The following is a 23499-nucleotide window of genomic DNA, read 5'->3' as shown; positions in this document are numbered from 1 at the left end:
AGGAATCAGTTATGTAATTCATATTTTGCATTTAAATATTTGTGTCATTTCTCTTTCATGAATTTAAGTGTTCGGTTAGTTTATTCTTCATTTATTTGTGTAAAACTATAGCCCCCATGTACTTTCAGCATTTCATTCATCAAAACATTTCATGACCACAAATAAACAACATTTCATACATGTAACTCTGGAATTTCTCATCTGTGTTTTGTCATTGATTTTAAACTAATAAAGTGAAAGAGGAACGACTATGAGAGAACGCTCCTCCCACTGTCACACTGAGCTCTATAAACACAGGTGAACTAACATTTCAAGAGCAGTCTCCTATACATTTAGCGACTGAACGAGTCTTCGTTTTACAGGATGGCTGAACATTACGTGCGACATGTGGAGCTGTTAGGCTTTGAGAAAAGGTTCTATCCCAGTCAGCACTATGTGAGTAGGCAATTATACATTATATAGTTTTAATGCAATTATACTGTTTTAATCTATGAAGACATATACACTGTCAAAAACAGATAAGCTTGACATTACATACAACAATTATTCTCAAAAATAAAACAATTGTTTTCAAAAGGTGTACATGCTTTTGGTTAAATGGAGCGATCAATCAGAAAAGCTGGTTTACAGAGTGTATCCAGAAATCCACACATTCCATGTAAGTTTCTATTTTCTACAATCGAAAGTTGTTTCGTTTTTCATTGCTAGATGCATTTCCTCATCACATAGATGCATAAACTCCTTATCACTTTTTTTAAAAGTCCTGAAAATATATACAGTAATAAATGTATTGGTATTGTAATTAATATGTAAATTTACATTTTAACAGACATTACATTTGACATTTTATGAATTGTGGGCATTCCAAACAAAGATATGCTTGTCCAAATATTACTGTATTACTTAAAAGTAAATATAAAATTGTTTGGATTTTTTGCAGTATTTGAGGTCTTGAAAAATAGAGACCACGTTATCTGTTATTATGATCTGTTTCTCCAGTTTTTATTTTCTGCAAATAGAAACTTATATAGACCCTAACCTAACCCTAACTTATATAAAAATTTGGTAAAAATATTGTGAGTAGTTCACAGAAGTAAACAAAAACTATTGTTTTACCTAAAACATACCTATAAATAGTACATGAAATCAAAATCTCTAAAATGGCCTCTTATTTTTCTCTGTGGCTGTATGTGTCTGTTACCTAACAAAATAACCTGTTTGTCATCTATCATTTAATTCATAGAAAGCATTAAAAGAAATGTTCCCTATTGAAGCAGGAGAGATCGATGCAAAGGACAGAATTATTCCTACATTACCAGGTAAAGTGACACTTACAGAGTATGATCTTAAAAGCACGTGACCCTTAAAACAAATGTACCAAGACTGAATTATAGTAAATGATTTACCAAGATAAAAGCAAAAGACTTATCGATACTGTCCACAAGCATGTCAGCATTGAATGATAGTTTCATTTATCAGCAATAGCAGACAACACAGAAGTCAGTTTTAGTTCCTCTCAGAAGAGGAAGCACCTGCTTTATGTCACACATATCAAATAATATCTATTTATTCATTCAGAGTTTAGGAAAGTTTAAACCTGAATATTAACATGTGTAGTGCTGCATGATACTTATGTCGAAATGTCTGCATTTGCGTAATAATGTGCATTCTTGTTGTGTTTTTATTTGTGTAACTGGGTTTCACTTCTGCAAAACAACTATTGTTGCAGATGGCACTATTGTGGCAGATGTTGCTGACCAACTGTAATTTTTTTGGACTTTCCAGTTTTGCAGTAGACTACACAGACAAATTGTTGCTGAGACTACTCATACAAATTGTAGCTGTATGACCATAACGTATAATTTTATATTTTACAATCTTTATCCTCCTAAGCTCCAAAATGGCTTGACAACCAAAAAACAACCGAGACAAGGCAGGTGACTCTAACTGAATATTTTGGCTCTCTGCTCAACCTGCCTGCAAAGATCTCCCGCTGTCAGTTGGTACATGACTTGTTCAAAATACGGCCTGTAGATGAATCTCCGCCGGCCCCCCATCCGTGAGTACAAATCAGTTTGGAGCTGTGATTTAGTGGTTAGCGTGCATTACACCACATTAAGCACAATAATGGTAATGAAATGACAGTGCTGCTTAACATTTATCCATTTTATCCTCTGTCTTTGTATTATCACTTTAAAATCTATAAAAGGTCAAAACCTTGTAAATGCTAAAAAAGTATGTGCTAAATCAAAACCAAATATCAAAATGAATGACAACCAATAATATCATCTTTCTCTAGATTCAAAAGAAACGAAACTTTTATTATGTCCACCAGTAGATCAAGGACAAACACTTCATCAGGTATAAATCAATTTTCTGATTTGCATCTGATATATCTTAACTGAGATACCTTGCTTATGTTGTGTTCGCCGTATTTTTGTACAGAAATCACAGGGCCTATCATGCTTGAAAGTTACAGAGTGATTGCAGACTACGGCAAGAGCTCAAAGTATGAGATCACTCTGAAGGCAGGAGACATGGTGGACATTGTGGAGAAAAGTCCAAATGGTGAGCTGAATGTGCTACATAAGATAACATGAATGGACTTTGTACAATACTTTCACAGCATTTATATATCTTAATGTTAACCTTAAAGGGACAGTTCACCGATAAATAAAAACCTGTCATCATTTATTCACCCTTATGTCATTCAAAACCTTTATGACTTTCCTTCTTCATTGGAATTCTTCATGTATATTTTGTTCGGCTGGTGGTCGATTACCAACATTCTTCAAATGACTACGTTTGTGTTTTCCAGGATAAATTAAGTCATACAGGTTTAGAATGACATGAAGGTTATTGAGGAAAAATATTTCATTTATGGGCTTACTCTCACTTTAAAGGTCCAATGTGTAACTTTTTATAGGATTTATTGACAGAAATGTGTAATACAGTTCAAAGTAGGGAAGAAAGGAGGCGGGAACCGGCGAACAATACAAAACGAAAGTAACATAAATATAACTTAACACAACAGTGTCTAGGCCTGGTCCACACGCTCGTCGCTTCTCCTTTTTATGCAGGACCGGTGCAACACCCAGCTGACACTCGTTATCACCCGCCCTCACGGCTCTTGTCCCGCCTTTCTCGTTACAAAATACAATAACTATTTCTTCTGTAACTATGTCTTCAGAGGTGTATACAGACCTTACATAATGAAGTGTTACTTCTTTATTACATTAGAATGTGATTTTCTATCAACATACAGCTTGCATGGAATTTGCTATGTTGTTACTACAGTAGCCCTAAATCTGCTCTACAGAGTGTGTTTTGTAAACACGTTATCTCCTTCGGCAAAGAAACAAAAAACTTGACCACATGTTTGTTTGTGAAAGGGAGTGGCGGAGGGAGCCATTGGTTGTAATTCCCAACCTCACCGCTAGATGCGGCTAAAATCTTCGCATTGCTCCTTTAAATTATAAAATTTGACCCTCGCAAACTTGTTATCATTTACTGTATAGGCAGCTAAACTTCTAGTTGTTAGTCATCAATGTCATTCTTGTGTAAGGAACAATCACACTAGTCTCTTGGTAACATAAATAGTATTTTTGTCAAGAATTACAAAATATCTTAGTCAACTCCCCATTGCACAACCTTCTGAACTCTTTTTATATCAGTACAAACATGCATTTACAAATCCATGTAAATTAAATACTTGTTCTATGAGGTCATGGAAATAAATGGTTTGCAACATTTCATTAAACCCCATGTTGAGATAATACATTATATAGGCCTATTGATCATATGGTTGTGATTTAATGTGATTCCTGCAGGCTGGTGGTTCTGTCAGTGTGAGTCCAGGAGAGGTTGGGTACCGGCTTCATACTTGGAACCACTGGATGGAGCAGATGAATCAGAGGAACCAGAGCCTAACTATGCAGGTAAATGTGTACACTGTCACTTTAAGGCCAGATAGCAGTATGCTAAATCAAAGAGGAGAGATTGTGTTCTGTTGGCCTGTGTTGATGATGTCTCTCTTCTTACAGGAGAGCTTTACAAAACCACCAAAGGGTATAAAGCTGTCGAAGAGGATGAGTTAACTCTCGAGGCGGGAGAGACTATTGAAGTTATCCATAAACTTCTGGATGGGTGGTGGGTGGTCAGGTAGGATTCAGTTGACGACTTAAACTGTATAACATTGTTTTTCAAAACAATAGGTTGAAAAGTGCAAAAATGTTGTTATTTAAACTTTAATCGGGTTTTCGCTAAGGAAACTTTGTTTGTCTCTAACAGGAAAGGAGAAGATACAGGTCACTACCCATCCATGTTCCTCTATAGGACGGGTGAGAAGAAAGAGATGGATGCTGAAAAGGCTGTTGTCAAAAGATCCACACCACCCCCCAGAAGGTACCTACATATACGAGCACAATTCCACATGATGTTAATATTTACCAACTTTCAAACGTTCTTTTGCTGATATATCTTTTTTTACTGTCACCAATAGATCAACCATTCGCAACGTCCAGAGCATTCATCCTAAGGGACGTCAGAGGATCAGTCAGGACAGTTATCGCAGACAGAGCCGGCGATTCTTACAGCAGCGAGGGAGACTAAACTCCCAATCCAAAGATGTGACACGATCTCCACTACAGGAGAGGAAGCCAAACAGAGGTGTGTATTGTGCATGTGCAAAGTCTAAAATACATCAAGACAAAGAAAAGTAAATTTTCAACTTCCTCTTCTTAGTACTATTTTTATATATATGGAAAGTAGCCTACCATGAAATTGTTACGGTGGTTTTGAGAATCCAACAAACACAAGGCAGATTAAGCCGAAATGCAATTTAATAATGAAAGTAAATCCTAATGGTGACAGAAATATATCACAAAATGTCTATTTATGTTTATTATAGGGCTACACATTATTCAGGCTGAAATTGTGAATAAAATATATTTTCAGCTCTTGAAGGCAAAGATTAAGATTATTTTAAAATACTTCTTTTAAACCATGTTGTGTTTGTGTAGAGAACATTGTAAACCCAAGCTCCTCCAAAACAGAAGATCTGGACAAGAGTATTCCAGTCATTCCTCCCCGGCCCAGTCCTCAGCTCATTCTGGAGCGCTGTACTGAGAACACATGCAAGAGAGTCAGCATACATGAAGCCAGCTGATCTGCATTCAACAACTTTTGTGAAAACTGTACTTTTCTGTTTAAGTTTAATCTGAACAGTTGTTGACCGGCATCCAGACGCTTGTGCACACACGCGTCCTCTGCTCTGTTCAATCCTGCTTGGCACAGAACCTGTTATAAGCTATGCATGTTAGATATGTAATACATATAATATAAGTATGTCTAGATGTCTATCGGAAATGTACTATGTAAACTATGAAAGTAGTACTATGTAAGCATTTTATTTAAAATTTTACTGAAACTTATTTTTGATGTTGTTGAGCAGTGAATAATAAAAACAATGCACAAAACATGCATGAAAAAAAACGGTCTAGATATTCGTCTTTATCAACGACTACTTCGAGTTCGACTACTAAGAGTCATTAAATTTCCAAAAAGCACATCTTGAATATAAAACAAGAAAGCAAAGCGAGTAACCCACCATGACAAACAAGCTTTTGTCGCCCCCTAGCGGTGTGTTTGTCATTGCACAGTGCAACATACGTCACATCCCACACGTCACAAGTGAGCTGTCATGGCGGCCTCCGTAGGCAACATGTTAGGGCAGCAGAGAAAGGGCATATTTTACTTTATATTCCCGTTTATTTCATTTCAAACATTAAAATCAGCTTAAAATATACAGATATTTACGGGAATTAATTAAATTAAGTGACACGAATGCTGTGAAAGCGTTTTGTTATATGTTGTTGGATTATTTAATGGTCATTCAGCGGTGAGTAACAATCTTACGTTTATTGCTTTATTGTCAGTTACTCTGACAAATATACTAAAAGTTTGTAATCGCCACAGTAATGGTTATACAATTGTGTCGAATGACCTGTTGAATTTACACTTCAAGGTAACGTTACTTCAGTAAAACCACACATACCATTATAAGTTCCATAGTAGGCTACCTTTTAAATTAACAATTTATGGTATAGTTATTTTTTTACTTGTTGCTTATGTTAGATAAGTTAGTTTCTGTATCAATCTACATCAGGCATAAGTTAAGAGAGTAATTTCAATATAAAGCATTTACAGAAGAAATACCTTATAATGAAGTGATTCAGTCTCTGCCTAAATATATTGCATAAGTTATGTAAGTTAATTTAGTTTCTTTTTTAATGGAAAGCACTTTTGACATTGTTGACATCGTATTAAAAACACTTGTCTTATAGTATACATTTTCCACATACGAATTGAAAGGTCAGATTTTGTATGTTTTTATTTCTGACTGAAGTCACATTATTTCATGATGTTTTGTCACTTTGTTTTGTGTCCTGTGCAGGTCACTGTCATAATGGCATTAGTCAACATTCGTGTATGTGGCTTGTGTTGCATTCGTGTGGGTCTCCGTTCTTACGCCACACAACCTTATGGCATGACAGGGGTGCAGCAAGATGACAGACCTGTGTTTCAATATGTAGGTCAGCACAGGAAGCCCAAAGAGAAGGTGTTTGTATGGGGCTTTAGCTACACGGGCGCTTTAGGAATCCCCAGTTTTGTGGTGCCAGACAGTGGCAGGAAAAAGCCCAGGAAGCACCAGCTCACACCTTATCGCCTGGACACCGAACAAAAGGTATACATACCACGGGTCATTAATAAAGCAATACTTCATTAATTATTATGGGAATAAAATGAGACACAGCATCACAATAATAATACTTTTTTAAGGGGTTAAAGTTGCCGTGTACAAAATAAATAACCCAAGTTACACTCTCCAGAACAATTCCTTATATTAAGGATAACATCATCTTTATTTTGTATGTCTTGTATGTTTTTTCGGTAGATTTCCTCCGCAGCCTGCGGATATGGCTTCACTTTGTTGGCAAGTAATAGCAGGGACCTGACCAAACTGTGGGGCATGGGGCTTAACAAAGATTCCCAGCTGGGCTTCCAGCGGACTCAAAAGGACAGACGTGAGGAAAAAACGCCCATTTCCCATCACCACACAACAATTTGATCAGTAATTCACCAGCTCCTGTATAAGCAACCCTTCAAAGGGATAGTTCACTTAAAAAATGAAGATTCTGTTATTATTTCCTTACCCTCAGATTGTTCCAAACGTTTATAAATGTCTTTGTTCTGGTGAAAACAAATGAAGATATTTGGAAGAATGTCAGTAACCAAATCTCAACTCGTTTGACTCCTGTAGTATATGATTTCCCGACTATTGCAATAAATTGGGGAGGAGATTTTTGGTTACTGACATTCTTCCAGATGTCTTCCTTTGTGTTCAACAGAGCAATGAAATTTGTACAGGTTTGGAACAATTTGAGGGTGAGAAAATTATAACAGAATCTTCATTTTTGGGTGAACTGTCCCTTTAAATATAACTCTGTGACCAAAACCATTCTGATGACCACATTCATGTTTACTCATGTTTATTCATGAACTGCTTTGTCTTGTGTGTTTACAGATAAAAGTTATGACTATGTTCTGGAACCTTCTCCAGTGTCTCTGCCACTGGTCAACCCTCAGGAGACGCGAGTGCTGCAGGTGTCATGTGGCCGTGCTCACTCCCTGGTACTCACAGATTCTGAGGGAGGTGAGGATATTTGCTATTTTCATTGCTATTTATTGCAGATTTTAATATTATTTGTGCTTTAAGTAATAATAATATACTGCATGCTGCCTGTACATACTTAAAGCAGTATGGAAATTAATGTAATTCACGATCCTGGAAATAAAAACTGTATTTTGCATGTTTAATGTGAGTTTATGTACGATCCAAAAAAAGTAAATAACGTGATATTTCTTCTGTTTTGCCTGTCACCCTGAAAATGGTTATTACAACAAAAATCTTTTCTCTTCATCAGTTTTCAGCATGGGTAATAATGCTTATGGACAGTGTGGCAGACCGATTGTGGAGGATGAAGTCTTCAGGTTTGTTTCTTAGCAATATTGCATCTAAACCTGCTTAAAAGACATTGCTTTAAATGTTGCAACCATGGTTGAATATTTTCTTAGCCTGCACTCCAGTGGTTTTAAAGCTTGTGAGTATTGTATGACTAATGTATTGTTTTCTGCAGCGGAAGCCATCTTGTTCATAAGATGGAGGGTTTTGATAGTCGGGTCATTCAGGTATTCAATGATAAATGTATTGCTTGAAGATTAAAATGATATCAAAATTACCGTTATAGTTTTATTCTTACATTTTTTTACATGAAATTCAAGTTTAACTTAATGCGTTGTTGGCCAATGAGACTGTCCTGTTTCTCTTGTCCTGTAGGTGGCTTGTGGCCAGGATCACAGTTTATTTCTAACAGAGAAAGGTTCAGTTTATGCCTGCGGGTGGGGGGCTGATGGACAAACAGGTTTGTTTCGTCACCTCACCTCAGTCTTTGTTTTGTTTTCTAAAACTGTATGTAAACTATAGGGGGGGTACCAACTGTTATTGGGGAATTGTATGACTGTACCTTACAAATTTGCACCCAGTAATCTTTTATACCTGAATTTCAGCAAAAACTGCTAGGTAAATAGGTAACATTATGTCACCTAATTAATATTCATGAGCCGTTTACATTATTCAATAAGCAGACGATTTTATCTAAGTACATTAGAGGTCATATACATTTCATTATTTTATTCATACGCGGGGATGCAAATCCCATCTACCACTTTAGGAAAATTACAGTTTTAATATCTTGTACACATCCTCGTTCGGTATTAAAACGTCTTAAATGTGTGTTAAGGTCTGGGCCATCACAACAAATCCTCTTGTCCAGTGCTTGTTGGAGGAGACCTGGCTGGGGTCAAAGTTCAGCAGGTGATCACATATGGAGACTGTAGTTTGGCTGTGTCCACCGATGGCCAGCTTTATGGTTGGGGGAACTCGGAGTACCTGCAGCTCGCCTCTGTCACTGAGATGACACAGGTATTATATATAACGTCGGTTCACTAAATTATCCTGATGTTTTTGTTTCTTTCTGTGAGGGTTGGATATGCTTCTAGAATAATATTAGGGGTAAAAAAGGCAGACTGTGCATCTAAGGTCTGTTTCACAGATTAGTTCGCCGCGGCTGCTGCCCCTGAGGTCAGTGGGTCGAGTCAGACAGGCAGCATGTGGAGGAACACAGGTGGCTGTTCTGAACGGTAAGATTTGCTTTATGGAAGCAAATCATCTGAACATGGTACTATGTTTTTTTTAAACACATAAAAATACCATGTTAGTGCTTATGAGTGCTTGCCACATGTATACATTATTTGCAACAAAATATTCACTAGAAATATTTTGTTAACTAATTTGTAACAAAAACAAAGCATGAAAAAAGCTATCATCTATAAGACAAGACACAACATTTAAACAAGACGAAAATGCAATTTGGTTTAATAATTGTATAATAAGTAATACGTTTTATAATGCATGTTATTAATAAGGCATATTTATAATTATTTCTAAGGACAAGATAGCCATCAGTATCCTGATGAACCTGTGTTATTTTAGTTCTGTATTGCACGTTGTCATTAAATCAAATACTCTCTGTAGAAGAAGGAGATGTATTTGTTTGGGGTTTCGGAATTCTGGGAAAAGGCCCAAATCTTTCAGAGTCAGCAGTCCCAGAAAGAATACCTGCCACGTTTTTTGGGAAGTCAGAATTCAACCCGACAGTAAGGGTCTCGTCCATTCGCTGCGGTCTCAATCATTTTGCAGCCATCACAGGTAAACCTCAATCTTAAAATATGTATTGCTCAAATACATTTATTCACACATATTAATTATTTCCAATTGCTTTATAGTAAATAACTGCTTCAAATGCAGTGTCGTTACAGAAAACCAATTCGAATTTTATTTTAAACCTTTGTTTTATTAAAGCACTGTCTGTGTCCTTGCCAACTTTCATGTAAATAGCGGGCTGAGTTATGTGCTGTGTCGATGTTGCTTTCAGAGCCCGGTGAGCTGTTTGTTTGGGGCAAGAATGTGAGAGGATGTCTGGGCATCGGAAAACACGGTGACCAGTATTTTCCGTGGAGGGTGAGATACCGACAACACAACATTCAATTTATCTAAAACAGAAAGTTCATTCTGACACTTTAATTTCTGTCCTTCATGCTCATGATTTGTTTAGGTGACAGTCCCAGGCCGTGTGACCGATGTTGCCTGTGGCGTTGACCACATGGTGGCGCTGGTTAAATCAATCATTTGAGTCCGTCATGTCTGATTCAGCCAGTCTTCACTGACACATCCCAGAGACTTCTAATGAAGTGCCAGCATGCCAGGTTTTATTGTTTCTCAGTATATCTGGTCCTTGGGTTGACTCAGTAATGAATCTTTAAATCATTGCAACAAGCAAGCTAAGGGTGTGTTTAAGGTGGAAACTGGACACTTCCTCTGCTGTTTACGCCCTCAGAAGGACTTGAGGGACTTTGGAATTCTACATGAACTTTTTTTGTTTGTTATGGCAAACACTGTTCATTTAAATTCACATTAGTACTGTTTATGGAACTTTCCTTGTTACAATACACTAAATTGTCAATAGGTAAAATGACCTTAAACTATGTGGATATGTATTCAAATAAACAGATCAGGCCTTACAAGGTTATTTTGGCTAAACACCTGGGTGGTGTTACCAAAATTTGTTGACCAATTATTTGTTTTTACTGAATAAGAATAATAATTTATTAAAAAATAAATCATTTTGATTTAAAAAGCTTTGCTTATGAATCATGTAGACCAATTTGTTGATCAAAAACGATCACAAATCAGACATCACTATTGCTTGTGAATAAATTTCGTTGCAAATTACCATCCAGGATCCCCGTTCAATAAAACAAACAGTATTTGTAGCAACTTTCATTGACTTTAATTGAAGCAACTTTCAATTCACAATTGATTATCTTACCAACTGTGGTTTAGAAACATTGTTGGATGCCATAAAGTCACATAAAATTCATGTATCCTTCAGAATCGAGTACATGCTTGGTTTCAAACTGTATTTCTAATCACAAGATTATAGTACTAGTTAAAAAGCAATATACATTCTGAGGGAAAGAGTGGAATATTTGAGGCGTCACCACCTTAAATGTGCACGTACAGAGTTATGACGTTTTCTGCCATCTGATAAAATTTCAATCAACGCAACGCTCCAAATGTAATCTTTTCTACGGGTAGATAGAATTAGCCAAGATCAAATGATTTTATATCCAAAATCTTTTTATCAGATACGAGTCAAATAATATCTACATAAACTTGCGTAGATAGCAAATCTGCAATTGGCACATGTTCTAGCAGGCGTAAACCCCCACTGTCCTCTTAAGAAAGCAGTGGGAAAAAGCTTCATCGAAAACCAAACCTAAACACAAACAAACTAAGCTGAAAAAATATACGGGTTTCACATCTTTAATTGTCAGAAGAAATAGATCACCCCTTTTTTAACACTGATAAATACATGTTTCTGCAAATGTCCGCTTCGGAGCCAACAGAAGAAAAGCTACTGGAAAAAGACACCCATCCATGTGTAAAGAGCAACAAGTGACCCTTCTAAAAGAGACCTCCTTCATGGGGAAAAATACAAATCCCCGGTATTTCACATCAGAATACTATGATCTTCAAGACCGACCTTAAATAAAGTGCAGACGAGGGGAGCTTGAAGGCCTAAACTAACGCCAGTGTCAGTGACACGTGACCCCAACTAACATTCAACAAACGGTAGTGTTGCCCACCGGTTTCCTCAGCGGATGACAGCATTGCAAAATTTGGAAAGGAGCAAGAAGTGGCGAAAACTAAGAAAGTGGTGAACTAAAAAGCGACGTCGTCACCAAAATGAATGTTTTAAAAACAGTATACAGTAAACTGCACAGTTTGTGGACTTTCGTGCTTATTTCCTGAACTAGTGCACGTGAACCAATACGGTTTCACTTCACCTGTATCCACGCCTAGGTTTGCCGACCCCGGTCGGACAAAATCACACACATTCACTGCCAACTCGGTCAGGCGGACAGAAAAACGATTGATTGTACTTGAAATGCGAAAACAACAACAACTAAATTTATTCATTAGCCAACCACTTGGCATTGAACTGTGACTGCAGGATTTAGGTGAAGGGAAAGTAACAAAACTTCTGAACATGGAAAACTTTCTAAAGGGGAAATGAAAAGGTTCTTTCACGAAGCGAACACGTGACCGAACGATATTGCCGAACAGGAGCGTTTCGCTAAAATCTCCGTACCATCACCTTAACATAGCATCCAGAAAAAACACATTTAGACAAGGAGTCTGTTTAGGCCGTCAGTCTTGGCACTGCAAGGGAAAACAGGAAAGAGGGAGGAAAACCAATAAATCTTGATAAAGTACATTCTTTGTCCTTCTGAGGAGGACCTGCCACTAATACATAATGGTTATTTACGACGTCTTCGGAATCGCTTTATGATGTCCAGGCCCGGTATTAAGCAGCCTCTGTTGCCATGGCAAACGATACGTGGAGGAGAGGTTGGATAAGAGGAAAAAGAGCAAGAAAAACGCTTGATTCAGGGTCCCTGTCGAGTCGAATGGGGATCGGCTTGGACGAGGGCTGTTTTTGCAGGTAGGCAGAAGATGGACAGGAAGTGATGTCACGATCTCTCAATACTGACTGCAATACTAAAGATCCCCTCTCCCGCATCTGTTCCTCTTCTGATCCCTCTCCCACAGAAGCAGTCCTGAAAGCTCTTGGCACTTGTTAGAGTTCTACATAAGAAATCAAAACGATTGCTGGGATGTGGGACTCCCTCACTGTCCTGTGCTCTCATTGGTCCTCAGGGCTCCAATCACGCTCTGGATGTTCTCCTCAGGAACCTGGGTGGAAAGACGGGTGCTGTTAAACGCAAACGTTTTGGCAACAAACAGTTACGTGTACATGTAGACTTGTTAAACATAAAACTCACCAGAGCGTGATCGAACTTGAAGGTACTGATATAATAGGCTGGAATGTCAGCAGTCGCCAGTGGTTCAGAGATTTGAGCCACAATGCCACATTCATCTGTTGGAAGGCATGAATAAATGTTGAAATTGTGCACTTGATCTGATGTATTGAGGTACTTTGTACATGGACAGGTTGCACTACTTTGTGTAAAAAAAAGTTTAGGTGGTCTACTGGCTTTAAAGAAAGTTTTATTTCAACATATTCCGATAATATTCTCAATGCTAAAAATGCCACAATAATCCCAATGTGTGGCTTTGCACTTGTTATGTTTAGGTGGTTTACTAGCATACAGTTGCTCTACACAAAAACATTTTGTTTAAGGAATTTAATTTAATTGAAGACTCAACACAATTGTTTTAGCTTTGTACAAGAATAAAATAAGTTAAACAAAACATGTTCTGTTGAACCAACTTCAATTTGAATTCCTGTTATACTAGCTAGCACATTGTTTTGTTCAATAAAGAAAAAAGTTCTAACATGTTAAGTCCAGAATAACAAATATTAAATGTTAAAAATCTAAAACGTTAATTTACCCAGCTTGAAACCAAGGTTTTTTCAACATTTTAGCAAATACATGCTAAAGATAATATTGTGGTTTCTATGAAATTGTCTACATTGCTTCTATAAGATCATTAACTCAGCAAAAACTGCAATCCCTTAGAAACATAAAAGCACAAACACACTTCCTCAACAAGTCACTTATTTTGACGTGTAATTTACATTTGTAGCACAACACAATTTTGTTTAAAACTTGCGAGTTCCAGGTTTACATCCTATGAGCAAAGCCAAATACTTAAAGGAATAATTCACCCAAAAATGAAAATGAGAGCGACTAATTCATGACAGAATTCATGACTATCCCTTTAATACTTGCCTTAGTAACCAGTATAAAACTGCTTTTTTACAAGATCTTTGATAATTCCTGTCGGTTTCCTTAGTTTTAATGTGAACTTACCAAACCCTAAAGGCTGTCCTCCAATGCGAACCATCTTCCAAAGTTCTCCTGAAGCGCTTGTGAAGAGGACGTTGTTTGGAAACCTGACAAGAAGTGGAGAGCTTGTAAATCCTAACCGTCAACAAAAAAACATTTATTCTGAAATCTAATAAACCAGTCACAATGATCAACTTAAAGAGCAAACAAATCCATCACAAGCTTGACATATCTGTCATTCTGTTTACAGTCAATTAAAAAATAAGAAAACAGGATGATGACGTCAAAGTTATTTCAGGGATGGAGCATTGGACAAATGTTTGTTCCAGAGAATGCATGAACCCAAAAAACATGCCAAAAATAGTACACGACAAGCTCATGTTTATAAAGTAAACAGTGAATTTTAATTTCACAACCAATAAATTGATAGTGGTAGGGTTGTGTATGAACTCACCTCCGAGTCGTCTGTTCATCCATGACCAGAGAGATGTAACCTTCGATCAGTGAGAACGAGAAGAAGCGGATGTGTCCAGAATCCTCGCTCTGCCCCACGGCCTCTTTTGCTCTATAATAAAGCACGTCAGGGATTCTTGTTATTATCCACCCTTTTAGCAAAACTCAGCTGACGCTTTCGCAAAACAACAGTGAATAGTAGCTAACAAGAGCGCCATGGAAACAGATTTAAAGGGCAACTTTGATATGTATCTTTCCCTCTAATTCTTGGCCTGTTGCCACTCCCTGAGAAGTAAACAAGTTTAGGCAATAAGTAAGTGGGGAAAAAATGGAAGTACAAATACACACTGCACCTCTTGTTCTCCCTCTTTCCCCGCCCGACGTCTCGCTAATGCTCTCCCTACAGCGACCCGTGTGTATCATCATCATTTTCTAATAGACCTGGCAGATGGCTCTCGGTTATGGCCATATGTGAGAGGCAGGAGGAGAGGCCCGTGCGGAGCTCTTACCCGCCCGAGTAGAACATGACGTCCATGAGCAGCGTGGCCACCGAGGGCAGCGTGTCGGGATCCAGACTGGTAACGCAGAACATGTTACTGGGGCTGGAGAGAGGGTGAATGATGGGCCGAGGTACTGACAAAAGAGAGAGTCGATGAATGTTATTTCAAATCGCTCTAGTTACATCCAGTACTAAAGGGATAATTCACCCAAAAAGAAAACTCTTATTATTTATTCACACTCATGTCATTTCAAACCTGTTAAAACACAAAAGAAGATTTTTTTTGAAGAACGCCGTTAACTAAACAACATAGTTCACCCTGAAATACAAAAGGGGGGCCAATCTATTTAAGAACACCAGATGCTTTCTATGGAATCCGTCTAAATATGAAAGAAACGCCTTTCTTTTACATCCACTATTAAATTAATTATTTGCATTATCAAAATTAAATACATTCTGATATACAAGAATGTCTAAACAAATCATTTAATTATCAAGCTCAGCAACACTCTGTACTATAGTTGCCCACCATGTCCCGTGTCGACACGCCCACAGACTTATGACAGTTACCCAGTTTAGGCTTGACGAAACCATTGGTGACCTCGGTGCTGTTAGCAGCGACCGTTTCTCCATTGACAACCTTCAGGAGAGTGAACTCAGCAGACAGCGTGTGCATGACCATGGGCAGGTCCCGCTCTCGAACCTACAGACAGATCCAACACACACATTTAGTGAACGACACTATAACCAACTCGGGTCCTCAAAGAGGCAATAAATAAATCGAAACCATTTCATGTATTTGCTGACTGTGCCAAGCCTTGCTGATGATATAGATTTGAAATGTACTGTGGTATTTGAAGCAGGGGTGAGAAATAGCGAGCAAATGATCAGGGTGTAGTATTGTGCCTTATCTCTCCGGCTGAGAGCCCAAGGATCTTAATAATATCAGGATCTGTAGATCTGTTTTTAGAAAGGACCATCCAAAGTGAATTATTTTAGAATTGACCAGTTTTTGTTTATAGTATAGGAAAGGAAAATGTTTAAGGTTTTGGGTAAGCAGGCCAAGAGAGAAGAACAGGGGTGAGGATGAAAAGGAAATGGCCTCTCCAGTGGTCATCTCCTCTCTTTCTATAAAGCTCTGCGATTATTCCTCGGCCTGGGAGCAGCTGGGCTGGAATTTGAACTTTCCTGTAAATTCCAGCAAGCGGCTGCTGATCCACAGGCTTTATCCTCTTTACATAACAAGAAATGTGGACCCGGTGCTAATCTGAGGGTAGTTATTTTTATAAACAGGAGCTGTCGATCGCTCATCTACCGATAGAGCGGCCATGTCAACATACAAACAAAAACACATCGGAAAAGTGCTGAGATAACAGAGACTGGCAGTGTCATGGTGGACAGGATGGTTAAGGAAAGAAGAAGTGATGATTCGCTCTGTATTTACAGTTCTTGATAAAAGCCATTTACATGCTATTCCATGTAAATTGTATGAAATTACAAGCATCTAATTCAGCTCTGATGTATTCACTGTATGCATATGTAGACGACTGACCACATAACTCATTTCTATATCATTCATCTGTGGATAAAACAAAGTTCCTGTTTTTCAAAGACCAGCTGGACTATGAAATGTGCTTTGATCATATGAATTTTCACACCTATAGAAGCAACAACATGTAGTGTAGATAATTGTGTATAAAGTATTCATTTATATACAGTATCTCACAGGAGTAAACCCCTCATATTTGAGTTAATGTTTTATTATATCTTCTTTTCATGTGACAACGCTGAAGAAATGACACTTTGCTACAATGTAGTGAGTGTACAGCTTGTATAACATTGTAAATTTGCTTTCCCCTCAAAAAAACTTAATGTCTAAAACAATTTTTCAAGGCAATCAGAGCTTATTCTGCCAAATAACAAACTGGTCTGAAAGTGAAGATAGAGACTGAAACTGATTCCACAAATTCACTCGATGTTACTGATTAAAAATGATATAAAAAAACTTGTGACTCGTGCAGATAAAATGAAACCAATATTTTCACTGTGTGCAGGTGGTATGACCAAATTTGTACATGTTTTATATATACAGCTGCAGAGACCAGTTTTTCTAAATGTACTATTTATAGGTATGTGTTTAGGTAAAATTATCCTTTTTGTTTCATTCTTTCAACTACTAACAATATTTATCTCAAATTTCAAATAGAAAATATAGCTTCTATTTGCATTTATTTGCAGAAATAAAAACCGGAGAAACAGGTAAAAATAATAGAAAAGATGCTCTGCCATATTTAAGGTCTGAAAAAATACAAAGAAAACAAGTTCATATTCACTTTTAAGCAACAACAATAATATTTGCACATGTGTTTAGGAAAAGTTCAAAACTTTATGTTATAACCTTGATTTTTATCACAGTTTCACGTGTCTTGTCATACTATCAGTCTTTCACATTGTTGTTGGATGACTGTCAGTCTTGAGGTTTCATTTTGTTGAAATTGAACAGATACTGGACTGGAATGGCTACAATACATCTAGAAATGCTGATTAAATTAAAATTTTGTCACCGTCTCTTACTTTCCCCCCACAGCTGTATATATAACATAACAAAATATAATTTATTTACAATTCAGTCATAATTTATGATTTATTTCGTTCACAAATTAAAAGCAATTTGGGCGTTTGGTGAAGGATATTTCTTTCAAATGGAGTCACAGGGTGTGGTATAAATGGCACAGTAGAATCTTTACCAGTTAACATCTCTATGTTTCACTGTATATAATGTGCACCTCTATATCACTGTATATAATTCTGTAGGAAATTCAACAAGGACACGATTGGGCTTAACTCATAAGTAATCAAAGTCAGTGTGTTCTACATTACAGTTAAAAACACTTACCAATATAAAATCAGTTTGGTAGGTTGACAGCATGAACACAGAGATGTTGTGGTCAGCTAGCGGGGCGATAACCGACTTTGCAATTTTGGTGACCCCGATTGGCTGAGAGCTGGTGGCGCTTCCGCCTCCCGACACCACGTTGAGAGCCAACCACGTCGCATCAGCCACGCTGAGATACTCAGACTCCGGCAGCTCTGAAACCGAGGAGAAACAAAAAAACAAGAGAAGTGTTAACACAGAGGAGATGAATGTGAAATTTTACCCTTCAGGAATAACGGTCTCCAGACTCTCCAGTGGCCTTTAGATTCCTGATGAGGGCCTGATAGGGTGGAGAGCCTGCTGAACGGTAAAAGCAGATTAATTTAGCAACCTGCCTCAATGACCGACCTTGTCAAAGTACTTTATGGGGCATAAAGGCTTTTGCATGCGAAAAAAGACTGGACCCATGACCCATGTGGAGAAAAACTGTGCAATTTATGTGTAAAACCTGATGAATTATGGGTGAAAAACCTGCACAAACTTCTGGCCGGTTGAAAATACCTGTACCTGTTTCGCAACACATGAGCTTTTGATATCCATGGTGCCGAACGGGGGTTCACCTTGGCAACCGTGTAATGACATGAATTCACTCAATCAGCCCATAATGGAAACGTGTGTGTGCGTGTGTGGTGGTGGTAGGGGGGCTTGATGGATCAATGTGTGGTCAAACATTGGCAGGGAGTCAAGCGACAAGGAATTATAGAGAATCAGTGATACTTCACATGACTTAATCTTGCCTGGCTGCACTAAACCCATTGCACTCTTAGTCAAAGAGTAACCACAAAACCTACCTTTAAAGCCATCTTCATCCACGATAATGGTATAATCCTCTGGAGTCTCAGTTAAACTAAAGAACTTGCATCTGGAAGGAAGGGAAAGAGGTAGAAAATACAAGTCAAGAAGCAAGCAGTGTAATAAACAAGAATATACAAATGTCCCTGAGAAACTTCTATGAACATCGATTTACTCCGAGAGTGTCTCAGAGAGTGTGGAACACATTTGTTTTCAATAATAATCGACATAACTAGTGGAGCATGCTAAGGCAATTAACATTATTACTATTGCTCAATCTTGGGTCGGGGATTTGAACAAACCTAAGAATTTAAATTCACTGTGTTGTATGTGCATCGCCAACCATGTATGTTACCTTAAATTGTGCAGCTTGTTTCGTTATGAAATGCACATTTATGACTTTCTTCTTCCGCAGAAAACAAAAGAAGATATTTTGAACAATGTTGGTAACCGAGCAGCAGTGGGCACCCTTTATTCTATTGTATGGACCCAAACCAATGCAAGTGAATGGGACCCAGTTAACTCTTTCAACGCCATTGACGAGTTATCTATTCAATTAAAAAAAAAAACTTCCCCGCCAAAGACGAGTTTTAATGGCAATCAGTGTTAGTACTGTTTTAAAGCAGGTGGCGCTATTACAAACCACTGGGAAAAAGTACAGAATCCCAGAACCTACAACGTGTATGTTTAAGCCTTTTTTAATGATTGTTCTGAGTGTAATCTGGGCGGAATCTTTGACAAAAAACGTTAATTATCTCAGCTGTTTAATCAAAATGATGCATTTTTGAAGAAACCTACCCACATCTACAGAGTGACAAAAAACAACTTGGCGTAGGCTGGCAACTGTTTTTAAAGAGGCTGGCGGCGAATGAGTTAACAAAGATTGTCATTTTATCACATTTGACTTCATTTTCAAACCCCCAGTGTAATTTTTGTTATAAACAGGAGAAGTATCTGTGAATACAGTGTGCCTGTTAAAACATAACCTGATATACGCTGCTGGCTTGTAATGTTGCTTGTACACCCCAAACGCCTCTAAAGATACCAGGTAAAGAGTCTTTATTTATGGGCCTGTCCACCCACACGGTGTATCATTTTGCCTCTGGGGGAACAGCAGACGACTTGATGACTGGAAAGAAGCATCTTATACACTGCCCAAGTGTTGCTGGGGGGGTTCGAGACAGCCGTCAACCAGTTCCGCTGTTTTGTCACTGGATCATTTAAAATGCTGTTTAGCCGAACAGTAAAACGCCATATGCTTCTATACGGAGCGAGCACAATTTAAATATAAAAGAGCAACTTGAACTGTTATTAGGTACAGCCTATCTAGGTTTGTCCAATGTGATAAACCATGAGCCATCTGAATGCTTTTAGCTTTTCCCCAGATAACAATATTAGGGATTTATTCCGACTTAAGCAGAATTTGAGTCACAGGGTGATGAGACAAAGATACAGAGATGAATCTACACTAATTTGAGAGCGTACGAAGACCCGAGATGAGCAATGAAAGCACAGCAATAATCATGGAGTTAAAGCAGGTCGTATTATCTCCCTTAAATCAGAGCAACACAACATAACCAATGTTAATTTTCCACCGGCTATGACTCACTCGTTCTGCGTCTCTAGTCTGAAATCTGCTCAGAAATCTGCTCCAACAACTGCTCCTCCAATGACAAAACGCAAAACAGATCAACCCCAAAACAATGTTTTAACAATAATAGATTCCAGTGGTTTATCTCAAATCTATAAACCTACCCCTTTCTTTTTGATCTCTAACCCTCTTTTAGTTAATAGATGTTTAGATGTCTGCCTCCATTGGTAAAAGCAGTAATACTGGTTAAAAATGTAAAGGATGCACACAGCTTTTAGTAATAACATGTAATACTATAACACCATGCAGTTACAGAATTATTTCAATATAAGAAGGAAAAATTCTGTTAACTTTAATAATATACAGCCCTCATTGTATATTATTTCAAAAATTGTTTCATTATTTACTCATCCTCATGGGATCCCCATAATCTGTACACAAACACCAAGAACGATATGTTGAAGAACGTTGGAAACCATTTCTCAAAATATCTTCTTTTGTGTTGCACAGAACAAAGTCATAGACATTTTGAATGACACCAGGTGTATAATTCATGACATAATTCTTAAGTGAACTATCCCCAATGCAGACATTTGGAAGAATGTTAGCAATTTTCAGTTATGGGACAACACTGACTAGCAAAGTATGAAAAAATTAATGGTAGTCACATGTGTCCCAGAAGTGTTTACTTTCCTCAATTCTTCAAAATATCTTATTTTGTGTTGAACAGAATACATACAGCAATTTTTCTACCATGTTGGTCAATGGTGTCCCAGAACGTTCTTACAAATATCTTCATGTGTGACCAGAAGAACAAAGTAATTTACACAGGTTTGGAACAACTACAGTGTGAGTAAATGACAAGATTTTCATTTGATCTATCCTATCTAACTATCCCTTTAAGCAACTTTTTCTTAACGCCCTGTGTTGTTTGCATTTGTATCAGTCCGAGACATTTGACAAGAAAGCTGTTTAATAAGTCGATTCAATGTTCCCCTGCGACAAAGTAACACGTCGTTTACCCCTCGCCCCACCATACAAAGTTAGCTCAAATGCTTGAGGTTAAGGCCTAAAGTTCCTTTGCAGATGAATTCACAAAAAGCCCCTAAAACAAATAGCATGGCCTGCTGGGCAAGACACACAGCACTGAATACAATAGGAAACAGTGTTACAGAGCAAAACCAAACCACAAAGAATATTTCACAGCGAAAAAAAAATGATTCTTGATATCTCACCCACTTGAAAATTTCAACTCAACTATAAATGACCCCCATCTGCACTAAGCAGGCCTACAAAACACGAATGTTTGTTGCTGTAATGTTACTTTGCAAGTTTGGCATTTTTCCTTTGATTGTAGGTGATGTCATTTTTGTTGTTGCAGATCCCTACTCATGACTAAATGCCTCAACCAAGCTAAAGATCCAAAGCCGTGCGAAGCACAAAAAATATAATTCCTGTGAATTCTCCGAATCTCTTGTTTGCACACGGGAGCACAAGACCTTTAAAAAAAAAAGAACACGCCAACCATTAAGACCGTCTTTCCCGAGAACATCTAGCCCCACAACACTCAATAAAACATGGAAAATTACATTTTCAACTACAAGAGCAAATAAACTTAAGTAAAGGGGGCTTGTAGGGAATCCGAGAACTGATCTAAACTGTCTAAGAAGACTGAGCAGGATGTTTCTGTGAGCTTCATAGGCAAGCTAGACATGTCCTCACACTCTCTGTTTAAGCAAACACAGCGAGGGGCATCGGAGGATCTATGAATAGATGGTCACGAAAGACCCTCATCTGTGGCAGCATCTGTACGAAAAACAGCAGAACTGTGGTGTCTGTCAAACTAATGTGTTTTGCAAGCACACTGCTGGTAAACAGTCAACCAATGCAGCAAATGGATGCAAATCATTGTCAGGCCACAACTTTTTCCCCCAAGTAATCTCCTAGTTGTTTACAGGTTCCAGTACAATTCCGCTGGATCTCTGTCAAACTGACCAAGAAGGCGCTGTTTTGTGACAAATGCATTGAAAAGATAAGGTCTGTAGGTTTTGATGTTGATCGGCGCCGTGACGCTGAAGTCATCATCGCGCATTCACCATCACGCCGGTTCGAGTTGAATTTAAAGCAACATTTCCCCCTCCGTGTATTATACCGCCGCACGAGAAGAAAAACAACCCCGGGCACGTACACACACCCCTCTACCGTCGACTGAACTTCAGCAACACCGCAGGCAATATTAACTGCTCACAAAAACATCCACGATTATGAGCTTGACGGTGAAATGCACATTTTCTTTACGTGGGTCATAAACTAGATGTGAAATAAAAAAGGTATAGAAGTAACGTTATCTGCCTCATAAGAGCTGCGCAATGGTGAGCTAATGTGACTCGGTCTCAGGTTATCCATACAGATATTGGACGAATAGTGAGTAAGTAACAACAACGCTTTTATATTATGCAAACTTTTATCGTTTGATGTATAAAGGTACTTACCTTGTTTTAGAAGGCAGAAAAGCTAGTTTGATTAATCCGTGAGTGCAAATCTGGATGCCTTCTTTCGCTATACTCGCTACTTTCAGACTGTGCTCTAAAATGTGCAGCTCCATCTTTTGCGCCTTCTCATTTGTGATACATCTAAAAATATATATATAAATAAACGTCTATTCCTTTGGATAAAAAGAAGAATAAATAAATAAATAAATAAGTGGAGCTTGTGGACGGGGTTTTAAAACGGAGCGGAAAAGAGGGAAGAGAAAAGGAAAAGTTGTCTGCCGAGGAGAGGAGCGAAAGAGAGTAAAGCGGGTGAAATAAAAGAAAGCACAACGAGGTAAATGGGAAGGGAGAAAAAGAGGACTGTCGGCCCCCGTGTTTCCACTCCGACAAGGATTGGAATGGGCCAGCAGCTGGTAACAGTGAAACAAACAACTTGTCAATCAAAAACGGGGGCGGGACAAATGGTGCTCGACGGGAAATGTGGTTTAGCGTTTAGTCAGTTACGGCTAGAAGGGGTACAGCTACCTCCACTGGGCATGCGCACTTCAAGACAGCATTATTTTTGTCACGCTGACAACAGTTAATTACATTTTTATATAAGGTCAGGTTTAGGGTTGGGGTAGGCGTCAGCTAATGTAGTTTATGGAGAGATTTTGCATGACTTCCTGCCATGGCTGTATCCTTCTAGCCACAAAAGTTTAGCGGTTCCGTTTTACAGCTTGTCGTCGTATTTTTGACA

General features: G+C 38.2%; 3 protein-coding genes across 4 annotated transcripts; 2 read left to right on the top strand and 1 right to left on the bottom strand.

Annotated features, from left to right (window-relative positions):
- The first annotated feature begins 309 nt into the window (after nt 1-309).
- Nucleotides 310-5491, top strand: ncf1 (neutrophil cytosolic factor 1). The gene is made up of 11 exons (XM_056746034.1): nt 310-435; nt 578-658; nt 1244-1319; nt 1894-2059; nt 2300-2361; nt 2446-2568; nt 3831-3938; nt 4044-4161; nt 4291-4404; nt 4502-4668; nt 5022-5491. Exons 1-11 carry the CDS (start codon nt 364-366, stop codon nt 5165-5167), a joined length of 1233 nt encoding a protein of 410 aa, XP_056602012.1. The 5' UTR covers nt 310-363; the 3' UTR covers nt 5168-5491.
- A 213-nt stretch (nt 5492-5704) lies between these two features.
- rcc1l (RCC1 like) lies at nt 5705-10744 on the top strand. Of its 2 annotated transcripts, none has more exons than XM_056745336.1 (12): nt 5705-5899; nt 6594-6745; nt 6956-7085; nt 7586-7714; nt 7986-8052; nt 8199-8250; nt 8399-8483; nt 8862-9043; nt 9174-9261; nt 9656-9829; nt 10056-10141; nt 10236-10744. In XM_056745336.1, exons 3-12 carry the CDS (start codon nt 7031-7033, stop codon nt 10311-10313), a joined length of 996 nt encoding a protein of 331 aa, XP_056601314.1. In that variant the 5' UTR covers nt 5705-5899; nt 6594-6745; nt 6956-7030; the 3' UTR covers nt 10314-10744. The 2 variants fall into 2 exon arrangements, with proteins under 2 accessions (XP_056601314.1, XP_056601313.1); XM_056745335.1 differs by having other exon boundaries at nt 6455-6745.
- A 746-nt stretch (nt 10745-11490) lies between these two features.
- castor2 (cytosolic arginine sensor for mTORC1 subunit 2) lies at nt 11491-23195 on the bottom strand. Its single transcript, XM_056745337.1, has 9 exons — nt 22761-23195; nt 18677-18747; nt 17847-18040; nt 15521-15653; nt 14961-15084; nt 14453-14563; nt 14023-14105; nt 13030-13124; nt 11491-12940 (listed from the first exon to the last, which is right to left on the bottom strand). Exons 1-9 carry the CDS (start codon nt 22871-22873, stop codon nt 12875-12877), a joined length of 990 nt encoding a protein of 329 aa, XP_056601315.1. The 5' UTR covers nt 22874-23195; the 3' UTR covers nt 11491-12874.
- Between the last annotated feature and the right edge of the window lie 304 nt (nt 23196-23499).

The sequence above is a fragment of the Triplophysa dalaica genome, chromosome 4 (genome assembly GCF_015846415.1).
Source record: "Triplophysa dalaica isolate WHDGS20190420 chromosome 4, ASM1584641v1, whole genome shotgun sequence".
NCBI classification, from domain to species: domain Eukaryota; kingdom Metazoa; phylum Chordata; class Actinopteri; order Cypriniformes; family Nemacheilidae; genus Triplophysa; species Triplophysa dalaica.
Note: the sequence above shows the minus strand (reverse complement) of the source record. Positions and strands in the feature narration are given on the sequence as shown.